Source organism: Larus michahellis, chromosome W (genome assembly GCF_964199755.1).
Source record: "Larus michahellis chromosome W, bLarMic1.1, whole genome shotgun sequence".
Classification (NCBI taxonomy): Eukaryota; Metazoa; Chordata; class Aves; order Charadriiformes; family Laridae; genus Larus; species Larus michahellis.
In genome coordinates, this window is record NC_133929.1 from 25,588,875 (window position 1) to 25,608,467 (window position 19,593).

At 42.7% G+C, this 19,593-nt stretch overlaps 1 protein-coding gene across 2 annotated transcripts; it reads left to right on the plus strand.

Annotated features, from left to right (window-relative positions):
- The first annotated feature begins 6,132 nt into the window (after positions 1–6,132).
- LOC141735483 (transmembrane emp24 domain-containing protein 7-like) lies at positions 6,133–12,507 on the plus strand. Of its 2 annotated transcripts, none has more exons than XM_074568349.1 (3): positions 6,133–6,501; positions 7,623–7,868; positions 10,383–12,507. In XM_074568349.1, the coding sequence occupies exons 1-3, from the start codon at positions 6,334–6,336 to the stop codon at positions 10,617–10,619; spliced, it is 651 nt and encodes a 216-aa protein (XP_074424450.1). In that variant the 5' UTR covers positions 6,133–6,333; the 3' UTR covers positions 10,620–12,507. The 2 variants fall into 2 exon arrangements, with proteins under 2 accessions (XP_074424450.1, XP_074424451.1); XM_074568350.1 differs by having other exon boundaries at positions 6,135–6,501; positions 7,812–7,868; positions 10,383–12,019.
- The last annotated feature ends 7,086 nt before the right edge of the window (positions 12,508–19,593 follow it).

Genomic DNA, 19,593 nt, shown 5'->3' on the forward strand with positions numbered 1-19,593 from the left:
AAGAAAAAATGAAAAAGAGAAAAAAAGGGGAAAAAAAGGGGAAAAAAAAGAGAAAAAAAAGAAAGAAAAAAAAGAAAAAAAAAAGAAAAAAAAAAAAGAAACCAAACAGGAACAATTAGATGGGAAATGTGCCACGTTAGCACAAAAGTATGCCATAAGCATTACGAGAAAGCATCAGAAAAAGAGAAATAGGACACCTGATTCAAAGCAGTACCATAGAGATATGTTTTTGGGTTTTTTCCTATATGTGTATGTGTTGTTGCATGCCTTAGTAGATTGCTCTGTGTTATACCCTGCGAGACTAAAATGAACCCAGCAGAAGCGGTCTCTTGAGCAAGGGGGTGGAATATGGGAAAGCAATGGAAAATCGGCAAGGAGGATTGTAAATACACTCAAGGGACTCGCACCTGGGTGCTGGAAAACACATATATCACACCAATTGTTATTCAGTCTCGGGTGCTGGCAAGAAAAACATTTGGATGACATAAGCCTGTAATGGACTCACGGACACCTTATCTAGCTGCTTGAGAATCTTGGCCTGTTGTGGAAGAAGATCAAAGCACAGTACCAGCAAGAACAGGGAGTCCGCATGCGCTCTTGCTAACAAGGACTCTTTTGCTGCCAAGGATTCTTGATAACAAGGACTCTCTTGCTGCCAAGGATAAGTTTAACAATGCTACTAGTACCGCTATTTCTGAGTTATTGCTAGATGTAGATAGTATTCGATATGCGATGTTGCAAAACAGAACTGCTACTGGTTTTTTGCTTTCAGCTCACAGACATGGTTGTCAAGATCTTAAAGGACTGTATTGCATGAATCTAAGTGACCACTCCACATCCATCCATGCCCAGTTGCAAGAACTGCACCGACCGAACCAGCAACTTGTGGAGACCACTTTTGAAAATCTTTTTGCTGGATGGACTTGGGGGTGGGGTTGGTTGAAGCAAATTATACTCATTGCCTGTGTGGAAGGAATTTGTCTGTTATGTTTAGTATGCTGTTTGCTGTGTTTAATAAGCATTATACGATCAGCTGTAAATGCCGCTTTGCATCGTACCCTTGTACGAGTTGTAGAATATGTTGCTCTAAAAACTATGTGTGTATCCATGAGAACCTGACCTTCACAGAAGAAGATAACAAGAAGGGATTACAACAATGTAGTCACGTATCAGACAGCTGCTGTTAGCAAAGCTGGATCATGAGTTTGGTGAGACTCACTGCATACACTGGCCACGTGTGCAGCGACTCTGGCCTGTACTTTTCTACTCAGTCCAGTGCAGGAGAGTCTGGTGGGACTTGCTGCATGCACTGGCCATGCATGCAGTGACTCTGGCCTGTACTTCTCCACTCAGTCCAGTGCAGGATATAAGGAGGCTGTCTCGGGTCAGAGAGGGGGAGAGAAACATGAGCACACTTTGAAGGTACAGGGGATGTCCTGAAGCACTGTGTCTGCCCCCCCCCCCGTAAGTTTTATGTTCATTAACCCCAACAGCTCAGAAGGCATCACAGCATGTTGCAAGATAAGATATAGTCTACTACTGCTGCAAGACGCATTGAACACCTTCCTACAAGAATTTCAACTTTATGCCCTGATAGGACAGTGGGATGATGCACAGAGCCTGACTGCATTAGAGTGGGTATTTTTGCCACATACCCTTTCAAAACCAGTAACTATGATGATCGAAATGTTACCACGATTGTTTTTCCAGGGTCGCTTGTGCTGTCAGCAACCGCAATGTATTTGAAATATTACAAAAGGATTTCTCATGGGTAAATCCAAAGAAATTGGCTTTCTGGGCTAAATTTAGGAATCTGGGTATTTATTGCCTTAGCAGGGTTCTTTTCGATTCTGTTTTTAATTGTGTTTAGTATATAACCTGCTAAGAGCGTCACAACAAGGATAAAATGTCCAAATTAAAAGCGGTCAAAAATGGTTTCGATGATTGGTCAAACTCATGGGGTATAACAGGATGGTTATCAGACTTACTAAAGCAAGGCCTCATGCTACTGTTGGTTATATTATTATTGATTATGGTAGCCTCGTGTGTTCTCCGCAAAGTGACTGACATGATAGAAAATGCCATGCATAAGGTCTGGCTGGCTCAAGAAGAAAAAGGGGGGATTGTAGGAATGTGTCTGAGAGAAAATGGTCACGTGAGCCAGCCTCCCTACTATGAGAGATTAGATTAAGGGCAAAACAGGTGGTAGAAGATGGAATTAGTACATGGGAAAAACAGGAACTGAGAAGGTAGAAAACATGTTGTGCTAATGACTAAGTAATTTACTATGTGAATTCTTGTAACCAATCTGATCTGTGAATGAACTGCATGGACAGTGCGTGAACAGAGACTGTAAGCCAATCATATAGCTGCCGCTAGCGCGTGCTCTTATTGCCTGTCTATATATACTCTGTGAAAACTTGAATAAAGGGAGAACGATCATACTCATATTGAGACTCCATCGTTACGCCGGGTCTGTCTCCCACTCCAACAAGGGCCCACTTGGAATTAAACCTGGCAAGGGATGTCAAGGACAATAAGAAGGGCTTCTTCAAGTGTATCAGCAGTAAAAAGAAGACTAGGGGTGCCCTGGTGACAGAGGATGCAGAGAAGGTGGAGTTACTGAATGCCTTCTTTGCTTCAGTCTTTACAGCTAAGGCTTGCCCTCAGGAATCCCAGACCCTGGAGGTAAGAGAGAAGAGTCTGGAGAAAGGAAGACTTTCCCTTGGTCAAGAAGGATCAGGTTAGAGATCATTTAGGCAAACTTGATACCCACAAATCCATGGGCCCTGATGGGATGCACCTGTGAGTGCTGAGGGAGCTGGCAGATGTTATTGCGAAGCTACTCTCCATCATCTTTGAAAGGTCATGGAGAACAGGAGAGGTGCCTGAGGACTGGAGGAAAGCTAATGTCATGCCAGTCTTCAAAAAGGGCAAGAAGGAGGACCTGGGAAACTACAGGCCAGTCAGCCTCACCTCCATCCCTGGAAAGGTGATGGAAAAGCTCATCCTGGATATCATCTCTAAGCATGTGGAAGAAAAGAAGGTCATCGGTAGTGGTCAACATGGATTCACCAAGGGGAAATCATGCTTGACCAACCTGATAGCCTTCTATGATGGCATGACTGGCTGGGTGGATGAGGGGAGAGCAGTGGACGTTGTCTACCTTGACTTCAACAAGGTTTTTTACAGAGTCTCCCATAACATCCTGATAGGTAAGCTTAGGAAGTGTGGGTTAGATGAGTGGACAGGGAGGTAGATTGAGAACTGGCTGAATGGCAGAGCTCAGAGGGTTGTGATCAGCGGCACAGAGTCTAGTTGGAGGCCTGTAACTAGTTGTGTTCCCCAGGGGTCAGTACTGGGTCCGGTCTTGATGAATATATTCATCAATGACCTGGATGAGGGGACAGAGTGTACCCTCAGCAAGTTTGCTGATGATACAAAACTGGGAGTGCCGCCATACAGCGAGACCTGGACAGGCTAGAGAGTTGGGCAGAGAGGAACCTAATGAAGTTCAACAAGAGGAAGTGTAGGATCCTGCACCTAGGGAGGAATAACCCCATACGCCAACACAGGTTGGGGGCTGACCTGCTGGAAAGCAGCTCTGTAGAGAGAGACCTGGGAGTCATGCTGCCATGAGGCAGCAGTGTGCCCTTGTGGCCAAGGCGGCCAATGGTGTCCTGGGGTGCATTAAAAAGAGTGTGGCCAGCAGGTCGGGGGAGGTCATCCTCCCCCTCTACTCTGCCCTGGTGAGGCCACATCTGGAGTACTGTGTCCAGTTCTGGGTTCCTCAGTTCAGGAAGGACAGGGAACTACTGGAGAGAGTCCAGCAGAGGGCTACGAAGATGATCAAGGGACTGCAGCACCTCTCTTATGAGGAAAGGCTGAGAGACCTGGCTGTTATGGTTTGAGAAAACCCACAAAAATTTATTGTTATTTAGAGAATTATTCTATCACCCGATGACCCCTCCCCACCCGGAAAGGGGAATCAGGGAAAGCAAGGAAACACGAGGGTTGAAATACAAATAGATTTAATAGGATAAGACTAAATAATTAAAATTAATAATACTAAAGAACCAATATTGATCCCGATACCAATATGAAATATATGAGGATTGTACTCAGCCAATTATATCAGTAGGAAGCTGTGCACTGCCAACAGTGGATAGAAAATGTCGGACACTGCGAATACTACAGCTTTGGGAGGAAGGGAAGGCCTCAGGGGTCCGTCACTGGGGCAAGAAGTTCTCAGGATGGCAACTATTAAGGAAGAGAGAGAAACTCCTCAGCAAATTTTCTAATTTATATTGAATGTGACATTCATGGTATGAAATAACCCTGTTGGCCAGCTTGGGTCAAGTGCCCAGGCCTTGCTCCTCCTCATCCCTGCACCTGGCTAACTTGAAAACACTGAGACCTTGAAACCTACATACCATAGCTGGCTATAAAGTAAATATTTTCACAAATTCAGATGCTAGATTCTTCTAAAAGTGCCGTTTTCCCAGGCATTAGAAGAAAAATTAGTCCTGTGCTGCTCAAACCGGGACATAGATAAAGGCAAGGACACACAGGTGGCATAATCGCCAGTACCAAGTGGGAGCTGCCTTCAGGCTCCTCTGTTACAGTGAACTGGCTGAGTTTATCCTGAGGCCAAGGAGTTTGAGCAACACAACACAAGCCTGAAGGCCAAGCTGTACATGCAGCACAGCAGAGCATAGGCCTGGGCCTACTCACATGTTGTGGTTTAAACCCGGTAGGCAGCTAAGCACCACACAACTGCTTTCTCACTCTCCCCACAGTGGGATGGGGGGGATAATTGGAAGGGTAAAAGCATAAAAACTCATGGGTTGAGATAAATATAGTTTAATAAGAAAAAAAAAAAGGAAGAAAAAAAACCCCCAACAAATAAAACCAAAACCAAGAAAAACAAGTGATGCAAAAAAACCCCAATTGCTCACCACCAGCTGACCGATGCTCAGCCAGTACCTGAGCAATAGCAGCCCCAGCAAAACTCCCCCCCCCCAGTTTTTATTGCTGAGCACGATGTCATATGGTGTGGAATATTCCTTTGGTCAGTTGGGGTCAGCTGTCCCAGCTGTCTCCCCTCCCAACTTCTTGTGCATCTCCAGCCTACTCACTGGCAGGGCAGTGTGAGAAGCAGAAAAAGCTTTGATGCCTTGAAGCACTGTTCAACAATAGCTAAAACGTGTGTTATCAACACTGTCTTCATCACAAATCCAAAACATAGCACCGTACAAGCTACTATTAAGCAAGTTAACTCTATCCCAGCTAAAACCAGTACAGCAGGTTACCTGTTATGTGGATCACTAATTTCTCAATGTACAATGGTTTTTCAGTCAGGATCACTACAGGGTCATCTTTGATTTCTTCTTCTGAAGCTGTTTTACTTTGTAAAAATAACTGAATATTCACTGGAGTAGAACTTAAATCTGATATTCCCACAGCCAGTGTGAACATTTTAAACAGCAGAACTTAATTTTGATCTTACACTTTATCTCTCTGGAGCAATGAATGTTAAATGACATATAAAGTCAAACTCCAACTCTGAAACTCAACCCTGTGTATTCAGTAACTCGAAGATATACAGAGAGAGAGTACTTAAGACACTTTTCACTTGCATTTGGAGAATGGAGTCCACTATTTCAGCTCTAAACCATGCCTCAAGGGAATTTGAAAACAGTTTAACCACTGGATAATTGCATACAGTAGACATAGAGCCAAAAGTTTTGATACGTTTGGGAACCTGGACTGTGCCTTGCAGGTATGACAGAGAGGAGAATTCTCTAGAGACTTAGGTGTGAGTACTTGGCTAAATATCTGTAAATTAGCTATGTAATCTGAGTACCCCTCAGCACAAAGTTAGGATGAGCAGCCCTAGCGCGTGCACCTACGGTACCTCTGGTGCTGAGGGGTCGTCTGTATGAACGTGGACACCACCTCGACTCGCTAGTGTCACGGCCGGGCACGGGCCCCACGGTGGTGCCAGGCCATCATGCGCCCTGGCAACCGTTGCCAGGCAGCAAACGCGCAACCACGAACGGGAGAGGCGGGGAATGCCCCCTTCCACGCTGAACACCACGTCTATAAAACTATGGGGGCTCACCCGGAAGTGTTTCTCTGAGGGCGGTACTAGGCGCCGTGGTTGCTTTCGGGTCTACAGTGCGCTTCCTCAGTTGGGTTTCTCTGTCGTGACTGGTTGGTGCCGCAGACATCGTCCTCCGGGTTCCGCGCGTGCTGGCCTCCGACGCAGGGCTGCCCTCTTTCCGCTCGGCTCAATCTCTGTTATCATTAGTCCCCTTTGTACGCTGAGTGATGCTATTACGGGGTTCCGGAACCGCGGGACCGTGGGGGTGGCTGACGCTGCTGCTGGTGGCCTGCGCGGCACGGGCCTCTGAGATCACTTTCGAGCTGCCTGACAACGCCAAGCAATGCTTCTATGAGGAGATTGTCCAGGGCACTAAGTGCACCCTGGAATTTCAGGTACTCCTTACTTCCCTTGGTCCCCGGGGAATCTCTTGTTATTTCACTTTGATCATTAATATTAGGGTTTTAATAACTTAATACCTACATAAATTGGTGGGCACTCAAACTACATTATACAAACAGCCTATCTGAAATGTTGTATCTGGTGCTTGGCACCTCTGAATAAATCTTTATAGCATTATATGTTTCAATAAATATTTAAATATTTCAAATAAATTGTCTACTATTTTAGAAAGCTTCTGTATGTATATAAAAAGGGTTGTGCCTTTGGATAGAAGTCTCTCGATCCTTCAGGATGCCTTATCTTAAAGGCAAGAAGTTTGGAGCAAGGATTAAATTTAACTTAGAATAGTAAGCTACGAATACCTAAACTGCCAGTTGCTCTTGCTGCAGAGACAGGATAGCTAGTCTGATTCTACAGAACATTGTGCTATAGACCGACAACAATCAAAGGCTGATGGTACTTGAGACAATCATGAAGTTTTGAGTTGCTTGTAGGCACAATCTGAATGTGCTGGTGTTGGAAAGAAATACTGTCATTAAATGTGCAGGAGTGAGGCAGCAGAACCTCTAAAATTCTGTTTACACGAACATATGAAAATGAGCCAGGCTGTAATACCTGTTCTACTCAACATACACCATTCCTGCAACATAAAGTAGCTTGACCGAATAGGCTAGTTAGACAGTTTAGGCCATATGCAAAGGAGCTGGTTTATTGCATTTTGGCAATCTCAACTTGCTGAATAAATTGCATGGATGGGCTTGTGGATATAGTAAATTACTGATTTATTTCAGTAATGTCTTTGCCTCATCTAACTTCATCTGCTCTAACCTTTGCTATAGTACCAGTATCTTAAAATGAGGTAACTAAAACTTCCCTCATAAACTGTTAGAAAACATAGTTGATATTACATATCCTCAATTTAAAAGATCTTATTTTGAATTGTTCTGTGAGTCTTCCATAGGATGAGGATTTTTGCAAACTTGTATTGAAAGATTTTTAAATTAATGCATTTTATTTTAAAACATTTGTCAGATCAAACAATTGGGAGGTGCTAGTTGGGGGAGGTGCTAGTTGGATGTCTGTTCTGCTTAAGACAATTTCTTGTTGTTTTCAGGTGATCACTGGAGGTCATTATGATGTTGACTGTCGGTTGGAAGGTCCTGATGGTGCTGTATTATACAAAGAGATGAAGAAACAATATGATAGTTTCACATTTACTGCATCCAGAAATGGAACATACAAATTCTGCTTCAGTAATGAGTTCTCTACTTTCACACACAAAACTGTGTACTTTGATTTCCAGGTTGGAGAAGATCCACCACTGTTTCCTAGTGAGAACAGAGCAACTGCACTTACTCAGGTAAAATATTGTGTTTGATAGCAGCTGTTAGGTGGAGGGAATGTTTTTCAAATTCAGCTGCATTAGATATCTATATTACTGTTGAAAATGAATGGGTTGGAGCTTCTTTAAAATAACCTGAGTTACTAAAAGTGAACCTTTTCTGAAAATTAGGATTTGCAGAATGCAGAGCTGAGGAGGAATTACCAAGTGTTTAAGTGGAAATTAGGGAAAATATACAGTGGCCTAGAGTTTAAGGGAAATTTTTTATGTCATGATTCTATGTCTGTGGAAGTGTGGATTTTATAAAGTGTAAAATATCAATGGATCAGGGTTTTCAAAATTCCTGAACTTTGGAAAAACTTTGAGAACAATTTGTTTTTATATTAATATAGTTTAGAGTCTTTTTTGAGGGGAAGACTTGAATGGTTGATCTCTTATTTAACTGTCACTTTTAAAATGGGAAGAGAATTCTAGAAAAATAAACAAATGAACAAAATCTGTCATACTTAACTGGCTTCTAGATATATCATTTATAAAACACTTAAGTGGCAAAGCAGTATTCTTGCTCCAGACTTAATTTTTTAATGTACCCTTCTTTCTTCAGAATTTTAGCTTTACACCACTTCTGCCCAAACTAAACCATCCAACTTCACTTGGAATAGTCACTTCACGAATTCTCACTAACGTTCTTACACTATAACTGTTACCAAACTTCACTTTAAAAAAAAAAAAAAAACATTTTAAAATGCTGGACATGGCCGCTATTTTACTAGTTTGAACTCAATGGTAGAAATGCCACTTCCTGAATATCTACTTTACTCACTCGATTTTACCCCATGTAAGTCTGCAGTGGCTAAAGATTTGTAACAAGTAGGTAACTTGCTGTGAATTCAGTTATAATTCGTATCTCTATCTCTTTTTCTCATCACCTTTCTTGTCTGCTTTATGTTGTCTTTTGATTCTTGATCCTGTAGCTCCCTATCTCCCCGCGCTTTCTTTAATCTTCATTCTGTGCATTCTGTTACATGTTTTGGTTTTTTGTGTATTTGGGGGTTTTTGTTGGTTGTTACTTTGGCACCAGTAGAAAGTATTGAGAACACAGAACATGCAGATTCTAGATCCAGCATCTTTGCAGGCTGTGGGAGAAGGTATAAGAAAAAGTTTATCAATGGGTTGTAGCATACTTAATGCAAATCAGATCTTTGAGAAAGGGGAAGTTAACTTTCAAAGCATAACACATCTTTGGTAAGTAGGTTCTCCATTGCAATTTTCTTGAGGCTTGTAGTATGACCAAATGTGGTCAGACTTTCACAGGGACTGTAAAAGGTAAATCCCTGAAACTAGACTTAGTTTAAATTTAAGATCCCTGCTGCAGAGTAGCAGAGGGCTCTATAATTTAGCAGTGAAACAAATGGCAGAACTTAATGCATGAAATCCCTTCCTGAATTTTGTTTAGAATAATATCTTGGACTTGTTCAGACACCTGTCCTGAAAGTCATCAACTTGAAAAGCTGATTTGACACAGTTATAAGTAACTGACAGTGGTTTTTATTAGGGTGTCAAACACTTCCTTTTATAATAGATTGTGCTTTTGATCTTCAGGAAATACTGAATTTTAGGGGGTAGCCAGTTAGTTAGTTGTTCTAAAATGTAAGTATTTTGAAGATACTCATTAATCTCTTGATGGTCAAAAGACAATCATGGGTACTGACTCTTACTTTCAGAAGATAAACTGAAAATGGACGTAGTTTATGTGTAAAATGATTTAGGTCTTGGAAAGCCTGTAGTACATAGATTGAAAAGTTTAAGATTTTTCAGGTTAGAAAAAGGAATGCGATTTTTATGAAAGATGGCAAGTGCACTTGGGCAATTTGGTCTTGACTGTTTGTTATATGAATATGGTAGGGAGCATCCAGAAACACTGAAAAATAACTGAGTTGTCCTTTCTCTAATCATTTTTTACATATGTGACTAATAGAAGAGTCTCATGCCAAAAGAACATGTTGAGGTCAGCAATCTAGATTTCAGGCTTTTGTGAAACTGAAGCTTGAGAATTATGCAATGAAGAATCACATACTTCTGAAATCTAAAAGAGTTTTAATATGTACTATGCACGTCTTAATGATATAAAAAACTTACTAGCTATCTAAATCTGGAGAGAGATTTACTGCTTGTTTTGCTGGTGTAGGTGGAATTAACAAATGTTGGATCTCTGACATATTTCAATACAGTGTTTATATTCACTTTTGAACCCAAACATGCATGAATTTTAATATTCAGTTTGTGGTTCTTAGAGTGCATTACTTTTTATTTGGTCTGCAGTTTTGGACACTTTGGTACTTAGTCACATTTCTGTGTTTAAAACTTGATTAATATGTTAGATTTATAGTATTTCAGTCTGACAGTGGACCGAGATAATCTTTCATCTGTAAAGCTATGTGAATCCTAATTTTAAATATCAAACCACAAAACTTCATAGAACAAGTGTTAGAAGGGTTCTTAACTAAGCTGTGTATTTGTTTGCTTCTCTAGATGGAGTCTGCGTGTGTTTCAATTCATGAAGCTTTGAAGTCTGTCATTGATTATCAGACTCATTTCCGGTTGAGAGAAGCACAAGGCCGCAGCAGAGCAGAGGATTTAAACACAAGAGTAGCATATTGGTCAATAGGGGAAGCAATCATTCTTCTTGTAGTTAGTATTGGGCAGGTATTTCTCCTCAAAAGCTTCTTCTCAGATAAGAGAACCACAACAACCCGTGTTGGATCATAACTGGTAGTGATAATGCTTCAGGTCATCATGCTATTCACTTGTGAAATTACTGTTCTCCAGTTAATTGTAGGTACAAAGGAACTAAATATGTGAAACATCTAAATGTCTATCCCTCCTCATTGATTAAAATCTCAAAACACGCACCAAAAGTTATGAAAGGGACACCCAATTTGAAATATAGAGTAAACTTAATGTTTTCTGATACCTGTATTAAATATCTGTCAATGACCAGCCTCTCTTTGGTTTTGCTGATTTTAATAAAAATTGAGTTTGACTTTACCAATAAGATTACCCATCTGTGGTATAATGCTTTAAAAGAACCCAACAATCTAGTGCCTGATATGAAGGACAATAGTCGTGAAAATTTTATTTGACTTAAATTTTCAGGCCGAATGTATTGGATTATAAATAAGCTAATGGGATGAACTGTAGTTGCAAGATGTATTGCACTGTTTTGATTTGCTGTAACAAAAAAAAAATCCAATCATATCCTTTGCTTATCTGTAAAACTGTTGCAAGCTTGATACTACATGGTGGTGCAAATTCTCCACCTGCCTGGTAATTCTCCACCTTCAAAACCTGATAAATTTTATACTTGAGTGCATTTGCTTCAATACACACTTTTCTACATTAAAATATAATGCATTTCTTCTTTTACAATGTTTTACTAAACTTCTAAACTGAGACTACTCAGGCAATGTGCTTTCTCTATTCAAAAACTTAAATCTCCAAGTTGTTTTTAAAAATGCAATAAAATAGGGAATCTCGTAACTCTGTCGCTGAAGCTGTGTGATCTCTATACTTGTGCTGCTGCTTGTCAGATTTAAGACCAGAGATAGTTTGATTTTTATCAAGCAATACAGCACCAGCACTGGACAGTTACATTGCATACATTAGGCACATGCAAAGCTTTTTATTAAATTGTTTTCCTTTTAAGAACCCCGTTTGATACTAATACTGCATTGCGTGAGTGCTGTGAACTTTATTTCCCCGATTGGTGCACTGACACATTATGGCCATGTGCATGTAATTGCCACTCTCTTCTGTTAATGGTCATGAAATATTTTAAATATTTTGGGGTATCTTTTTGGTAGATTTCTAGCTGCATTGCTTCCACTGCTCATGTCTTCAGTTAGTGTTGTAATAAAATCTTGTTTTATTTGGATGTGGAAGATAGTAAATGTATGTACATACAAGTAGCTTGAATTGAGGTAGTCAAAATAAAGCTAAACTTCATCATATGGTTCTGGAGGAATAAATGAACTCTGACCAATTTTTAAGTGCATACAAACAAAACTAAGATGAAAAAAATTCTAACTCTAATTCAAAAGACTCCACTTAAACTAGTTTTCAGCAAGCGGAGAAAGAATGCTAAATCTTCATTAATTGCCTGTATTATTTCCAGCAAAAAAAAAAAAATTGACGTTTTACACATACACATGTCCAAGTGACGCTCAGACACTCTGCATAATTGATATAAGACAACCTAATTTTAAAATGGTGTGGTAGTTCAAAAAAAAGTTCTCCCTGTTCTGTTGTAAGCTGATAAACTACTCTTTCAGAACTGAAGAAAAAAAAACCTTTAACACTTCAGATATGAGTTAAAAGGTCACAGGGGTATTAAAAAGCTTAATGTATATTCTATTCAAAATCATGAATAATGTCCTTCTATCTTATATTGAACTTGCAATATTGCAGTCTACTCCTTGAGGTGCAAGCTTCCCTGAAATTGTAACAATCTCAAAGATCAGAAAACAAAAAAGCCAGTGCTTTCTTTTTATGCCTGCACACAATATTCTCGATTGTACATATATGCTTTATCCTTATGTTTCAGCAACTGATCTTCAGTATTTTTTTTGTTTCATTATACAAATGGTACAGTTTAGGTGCAAGAATTAGATAAAAACATGATTTAATTTTGATTGTGTCCACTATAATCTTCTGAAGCCTGAATATCACTTGTTGAGTAGCTTTAATCACAACAAAAAAATTTGTTTCAAAAATTGAAACTTTTTTTTTTCCACTAAGTCAGTTCTGTGTACTGTCAAAATTGGTAAGCAATGGGGTAAGCAAAGTATTACCTGGCTGTCACATACATGTCTAATTTTTCTTAACGTTTGAATGGGACTGTTTAGCTCAATATTATTCCTGCTGAGGCTTAGTGGACTTGAATTTTGCAGTGAAGTTAGGTATCTGAACCAAACCTCTGGTATGATGCTGTATAATATGCAGCAATAGCTTAAAAATGCCTTTATTTTGGGGTTATGAAAAACATGATACAAATTTTAGAGAGACAGAGCTGTGTTTGAAATTGTGAAAGTTTTCAAATATTTCTTGCATGGTTTATGTTTACATAATTTCTTTTCCTGTCCTGAAATGTTAGTTCTTGTTTTAGTTTGAAGGGAGGAAAAAATAAGTTTGAATAAGACAAAAAGACCCTGTGAATATTGTATGGGGAAAATATAAATTAATATATGAATATCATCTGATTTGTTATTCAAAGCTTTTTGTAAGAATAATGCTCCCCTACCAAATGAAAACAAAATAATTTGAGAAGTCACCCAGTATTTTAACACATTATCTTCAAAAGTGTTAATCCACCTGACATTTGATTGTTACTTCAATTACTGTACACTGAGAACTGTACAAGTCAACTGTTCATAATTAGACATGCTTTAAGGCCATTGGAAAAAAACTCGAGTTGAGGAAGATCATAGAATCATAGAATGTGTTGGGTTGGAAGGGACCTTTAAAGGTCATGTAGTCCAACCCCCCTGCAGTAAGCAGGGACATCTTCAACTAGATCAGGTTGCTCAGAGCCTCAGCAAGCCTGGCCTTGAATGTCTCCAGGGATGGGGCCTCCACCACCTCTCTGGGCAACCTCTTCCAGTGTCTCACCACCCTCATTGTAAAGAACTTCTTCCTAATGTCTAATCTAAACCTACCCTGCTCTAGTTTAAAACCATTGCCCCTTGTCCTATGGCTACATGCCCTTGCAAACAGCCCCTCCCCAGCTTTGTTGTAGGCCCCCTTCAGGTACCGAAGGCCGCTATAAGGTCTCCCTGGAGCCTTCTCTTCTCCAGGCTGAACAACCCCACCTCTCTCAGCCTGTCCTCATAGGAGAGGTGCTCCAGCCCTCTGATCATCTTCATGGCCCTCCTCTGGACCCTCTCCAACAGGTCCATGTCCTTCTTGTGCTGAGGGCTCCAGAGCTGGACTCAGTATTCCAGGTGGGGTCTCACGAGAGCAGAGTAGAGGGGGAGAATCACCTCCCTCAATCTGCTGGCCACGGTTCTTTTGATGCAACCCAGGATGCGATTGGCCTTCTGGGCTGCGAGTGCACATTGTTGGCTCATGTCCAGCTTTTCATCCACCAGTACCCCCAAGTCCTTTTCTGCAGGGTTGCTCTCTATCACATCATCCCCCAGCCTGTATTGATAATGAGGATTGTCCTGACCCAAGTGCAGGATCTTGCACTTGGCCTTGTTGAACTTCATGAGGTTTGCACAGGCCCATCTCTCTAGCTCGTCCAGGTCCCTCTGGATGACATCCCGTCCCTCTGGCATGTCAACCGCACCACTCAGCTTGGTATCATCTGCAAACTTGCTGAGGGTGCACTTGATCCCACTGTCTAAATCACTGATGAAGATGTTGAACAGCACTGGTCCCAGTACAGATCCCTGAGGGACACCACTCGTCACCCCTCTCCATCTGGACATCGAGCCATTGACCACTACCCTCTGTGTGTGACCATCCAGTCAGTTCCTTATCCACCGAACAGTCCACCCATCAAATCCATATCTCTGCAATTTAGAGAGAAGGATGTTGTGGGGGACCATGTCAGAGGCCTTGCAGAACTCCAGGTAGATGATATCCATTGCTCTTCCCTTGTCCACTGATGCAGTCACTTCATTGTAGAAAGCCACCAGGTTGGTCAGGCAGGACTTGCCCTTGGTGAAGCCATGCTGGCTGTCTCAAATCACCTCCCTGTCTTCCATGTGTCTTAGTATAGCTTCTAGGAGGGTCTGTTCCATGATCTTCCCAGGCACAGAGGTGAGGCTGACATGTCAGTAGTTCCCAGGGTCCTCCATGCTAACCTTTTTAAAAATGGATGCAATGTTTCCCTTCTTCCAGTCACAGGGAACTTCACCTGACTGCCATGACATTTCAAATATCATGGAGAGTGGCTTAGCAACTACATCAGCCAATTCCCTCAGGGCTCTGGGGTGCATCTCATCAGGTCCCATAGACTTGTATATGTTCAGGTTCCTCAGGTGGTCGCGAACCTTGTCTTCACTTACAGTGGGAGGGACTTTGTCCCGCAAGTCCCTGTCCTGCAGTCCTCCTACTCGAGAGGTGTGAGGAGAGAGGTTGGCAGTGAAGACGGAGGTAAAAAAGTTGAGTACCTCAGCCTTCTCCTTGTCTGTTGTTACTAGTTTGCCATTCTTGGTCATCAGGGAGGGTACGCTTTCTTTGACCTTCCTTTTCTGGTTGACATACCTCTAGAAGCCCTTCTTGTTATTCTTTGGGTCCCTTGCCAAGTTCAGCTCCAGCTGTGCCTTGGCCTTCCTGACCTCATCCCTACATAACCAGGCAGCATCCCTATACTCTTCCCAGGACATCTGATGCTGCTTGAACTGCCTTCTTGCCCTTTAGTTTGACCAGCAGGTCTCAACTCAGCCATGCTGGTCTCTTGCCTGCCTTTCCTGATTTCTCTTACACCTGGGGATCGAGAGCTCTTGTGCTCTGTGGAAAGCGTCCTTGAAGATCTGCCAGCTCTGTTCTGCTCCCTTGTCCCTGAGGGCAGTTTCCCAGGGGATCCTATTGACTAACTCCTTGAAGAGCTGGAAGTTTGCTTTCCTAAAATTCAGGGTCCTGATTAGGCTCCTCATCTGGCGTGTATCCCTCAGGACTGTGAACTCCACCAGTGCGTGGTCACTGCAGCCCAGGCTGCCTCCAATCTTGACATCCTCAATGAGCTCACTCGCATTGGTGACTATGAGGTCCAGTATCGCATCCTCTCGGGTAGGGCTGTGTATTTCCTGTCTTAGGAAGTTATCATCAAGGCACTCCAGGAACCTCCTGGATTGTCTACAGCTCACTGTGTTACTTTTCCAGCAGATGTTGGGGTGGTTGAAATCCCCCAGCAGGACAAGAGCCTTTGAGTGTGATGCCTCCTGTAGCTGGAGGAAGAAGGCTTCATCAGTAGGTTCCCCTTGATCAGGCGGCCTGTAGTAGACACATAATGAAAAAAACTATTGGGGGGGGGGGGAATAATGGGGGGGAACAAAGGGGGGTGGTGTGGGGAATAAAGATGGTGTGGTTACTGGCTCTTTGCTCAGCACATTATCAGTGCATGCGATATTAATTATAAACTTGTTCCTGTTGGAGTGGAATTTTAAGTGGAGTGGAGTTTTTAAGTTTTTTAAGTTTTTAAGTTGGAGTGGAATTTTAAGGCCTGGAATGATGACCTATGGTAACTGTTCCTGTTAATACAGGATGACCTAGAAAGATTTATCTAGCGATGTCTAATGATGGGATATAAGCTTTAAGTAATTGTTATATAGTAGATAGATGTGTGGTTGCAGGTATTTTATACTGTGTAGCTTATTGTTGAATCTTAGCACATACCACTTTGACAACTTTAAGTTCTAAAAACCTGATATAGTAACCATCAGTGGTATGTGGGCACCTTCCAAAATGGCTTTTTCCCTCCTGTTTTTTCTTCTCCTTTGTTGGTTGCTCTACATTCAAAATCTTTCGAGAATATTTACACTCTGTGGATTAAAGAAAGTTTTTTGGCTAGAAATCTGGGTAAATTCTACTCTCTGTGACATGTTACAGTTATAGTCAAGTAGTGGTGTGGGGTATTTTTAGGTGCCTGGCACCCCAGGATTGGAAGGTGTGCTGCACTGGGGGTGAGGGGGAAATAAGAGAGAGATGGTGCAGTGTTCTTCCTAGATCTCAATAAGAAAGGCATGATGACAGATGGCTTAATAAAATAGCTGTTTTAATGTTATAGAATAAAAAGAGGAATCACAGAATGGTAGGGTTGGAAAGGACCTTTGGAGATCATCTAGTCCAACCCCCCTGCCAGAGCAGGGTCACCTAGAGCAGGTTACACAGGAACGCGTTCAGGCGGGTTTTGAATGTCTCCAGAGATGGAGACTCCACCACCTCTCTGGGCAGCCTGTGCCAGTGCTCTGCCACCCTCAAAGGAAAGACGTTCCTCCTCATGTTTAGGTGGAACTTCCTATGCTCAAGTTTGTGCCCATTACCTCTTGTCCTGTCCCCGGGCACCACTGAAAAGAGCCTGGCCCCATCCTCCTGACACCCACCCTTTAAGTATTTATAAGTGTTGATAAGATCCCCCCTCAGCTGTCTTTTTTTCCAGACTAAAAAGACCCAAGTCCCTCAGCCTTTCTTCATGAGAGATGTTCCAGTCCCCTAATCATCTTGGTAGCCCTTTGCTGTACCCTCTCCAGCAGTTCCCTGTCCTTCTTGAACCAGGGAGCCCAGAACTGGACACAGTACTCCAGGTGCGGCCTCACCAAGGCAGAGTAGAGGGGGAGGATGACCTCCCTCGACCTGCTTGCCATACTCTTCTTGATGCACCCCAGGATGCCATTGGCCTTCTTGGCCACAAGAGCACATTGCTGGCTCATGGTGTTGCGTGAAAAGGGGCCAAGCAGTTTTGGCAGAAGATAAACCCCCTTGCGTTCTAACGCTCCTCACCGAGGTGGGAGGCTAGGTGTGGCTAGGTTTAAATTCTGAGTGATGCCCAATTCAGCACTATCAGTCCAATCGCGTTTAATATGTATTAAACTATTACGATTTGGATACACTAATAGTGGACTGCACCTTCAGTCTAGTCGTGCTCATGAACTAGCATGGCCACTCTCGAGTCTTTGGTCGTGTTCAGTGAGAAAGCGAAACGGCTAGCTACTTAAACAGTGCAGTTTATTTAAACAACAGATATACAGGTTCTTTAGGATTGCCGGTGATAAATACACTGTCTGCAAAGTACGTGCAAATAAAGATATTGTTAAGTATACAAACGCGCGACAAAATTATAAACGATACAGCCTGGCTATAAATGTAGGGTAGAGATTCTCTAGAGAAATTTCTAAGTCCCTGAGAAAGCACTCGGTGTAATCGAAGTCTTACCCAAAGGCATCCCTATGGAGGGGGGAAGAAAGGCTCAGCCCGTCGACTGATCCCGGAAATCAGCGATGGAATTCTTCGCGATGGTGTCTTCCCTGACATCCCCTCTCTCTTGGGCTATTTTATACTTTTTTTTTTATCTTCAAAGTGGAGTTTGAGTGACTTTAGTCATACGTACTTTTATTATGATTAATGTACTCAAGGAGGAGTGTTCGCACCTCGGGGGCGGATAGCCTCCGGGATGGAGGTGTGTTTTGGTACATTGTGGTGAGCAAAGTTCGCACAAAGGACAGCATTTCATCAACATTTGATGAAATGTTGGCTTGGGTAGTGTGTAGGCCGCTTATCAGTTCCGTAGTACCATCTCGTCCCCATATCTGCTATTCGTCACAAGGGAAGGCCACGGAACAAGCGCGTTCCGTTCTATCCCTCGTGTAGTTTCGCAAACAACCTTGTACAGGGAATCGCAGATGTTGCATTCTTCGCGTGCCAGCTGCGGCTGTATTCTACTTCAGAAGCCTCTTGACTTTATGACTTTCCTTAATGTGTGAACAATGCTGTATTTTTGTATTCTTGGCCAATTTAGTAATTATTCCACACATGGTCATCCTGTTGTCCACCAGGACTCCCAGGTCTCTTTCCACTGAGCTGCTCTCCAGCAGGTCAGCCCCCAACCTGTACTGGTGCATGGGGTTATTCCTCCCCAGGTGCAGCACCCTACACTTGTCCTTGTTGAATTTCATAAGGTTCCTCTCTGCCCAACTCTCCAGCCTGTCCAGGTCTCTCTGTATGGCAGCACAGCCTTCCGGTGTGTCAGCCACCCCTCCCAGCTTTGTGTCATCGGCAGACTTGCTGAGGGTGCACTCTATCCCTTCATCCAGGTCACTGAAGAATATATTGACCAGGACTGGACCCAGTACTGACCCCTGGGGAACACCACTCGTAACTGACCTCCAACTAGACTCCGTGCCCCTAATCACGACCCTCTGAGCTCTGTTTTTCAGACAGTTTTCTATCCACCCCACTGTCCATTCATCTAACTCACACTTCCCAAGCTTCCCTATGAGGATGCTGTGGGAGACCGTGTCGAACGCCTTGCTGAAGTCAAGGTAGACAACATCCGCTGCCCTCCCCTCATCTATCCATCCAGTCATGCCATCATAGAAGGCTATCAGATTAGTCAGACATGATTTCCCCTTGGTGAATCCATGTTGAGTACTTCTGATAGCTTTCTTTTCCTCCACATGCCTTGAGATGATGCCCAGAATGAGCTGTTCCATCATCTTTCCAGGGATGGAGGTGAGGCTGACCGGCCTGTAGTTCCCCAGCTCCTCCTTCTTGCCCTTTTTGAAGGCTGGAGTGACATTGGCTTTCCTCCAGTCCTCAGGCACCTCTCCTGTTCTCCAGGACCTTTCAAAGATGATGGAGAGCAGCCCAGCAATGACTTCCACCAGCTCCCTCAGCACTCTCAGGTGCATCCCATTGGGGCCCATGGACTTGTGAATATCTAATTGACCTAATTGATCCCTCACTTGATCCTCCTCAACCAAGGGGAAGTCTTCCTCTTTCCCTGTTACTTTCTCCAAAGTCTGGGACTCCTGAGGGCTGGCCTGAGAAGTAAATACCAAAGCAAAGAAGGCATTCAGTAACTCTGCCTTCTCCGCATCCTCTGTCACCATGGCTCCTGTCTCATTCAACAGCGGGCCCACAACTTCTCTAGTTTTCCTTTTGCTTCCAATATACTTGTAGAAGCCCTTCCTGTTGACCTTGACATCCCTTGCCAGGTTTAATTCCAAGGAGGCCTTGGCTT

Bases quoted from the DNA above. Each gene is read 5' to 3' on its own strand.
- LOC141735483 (XM_074568349.1), top strand. From the start codon at position 6,334: ATGCTATTACGGGGTTCCGGAACCGCGGGACCGTGGGGGTGGCTGACG. The intron at 6,502-7,622 runs GTACTCCTTACT...TGTTGTTTTCAG, and splicing joins AGTGCACCCTGGAATTTCAG to GTGATCACTGGAGGTCATTA. The intron at 7,869-10,382 runs GTAAAATATTGT...TTGCTTCTCTAG, and splicing joins GAGCAACTGCACTTACTCAG to ATGGAGTCTGCGTGTGTTTC.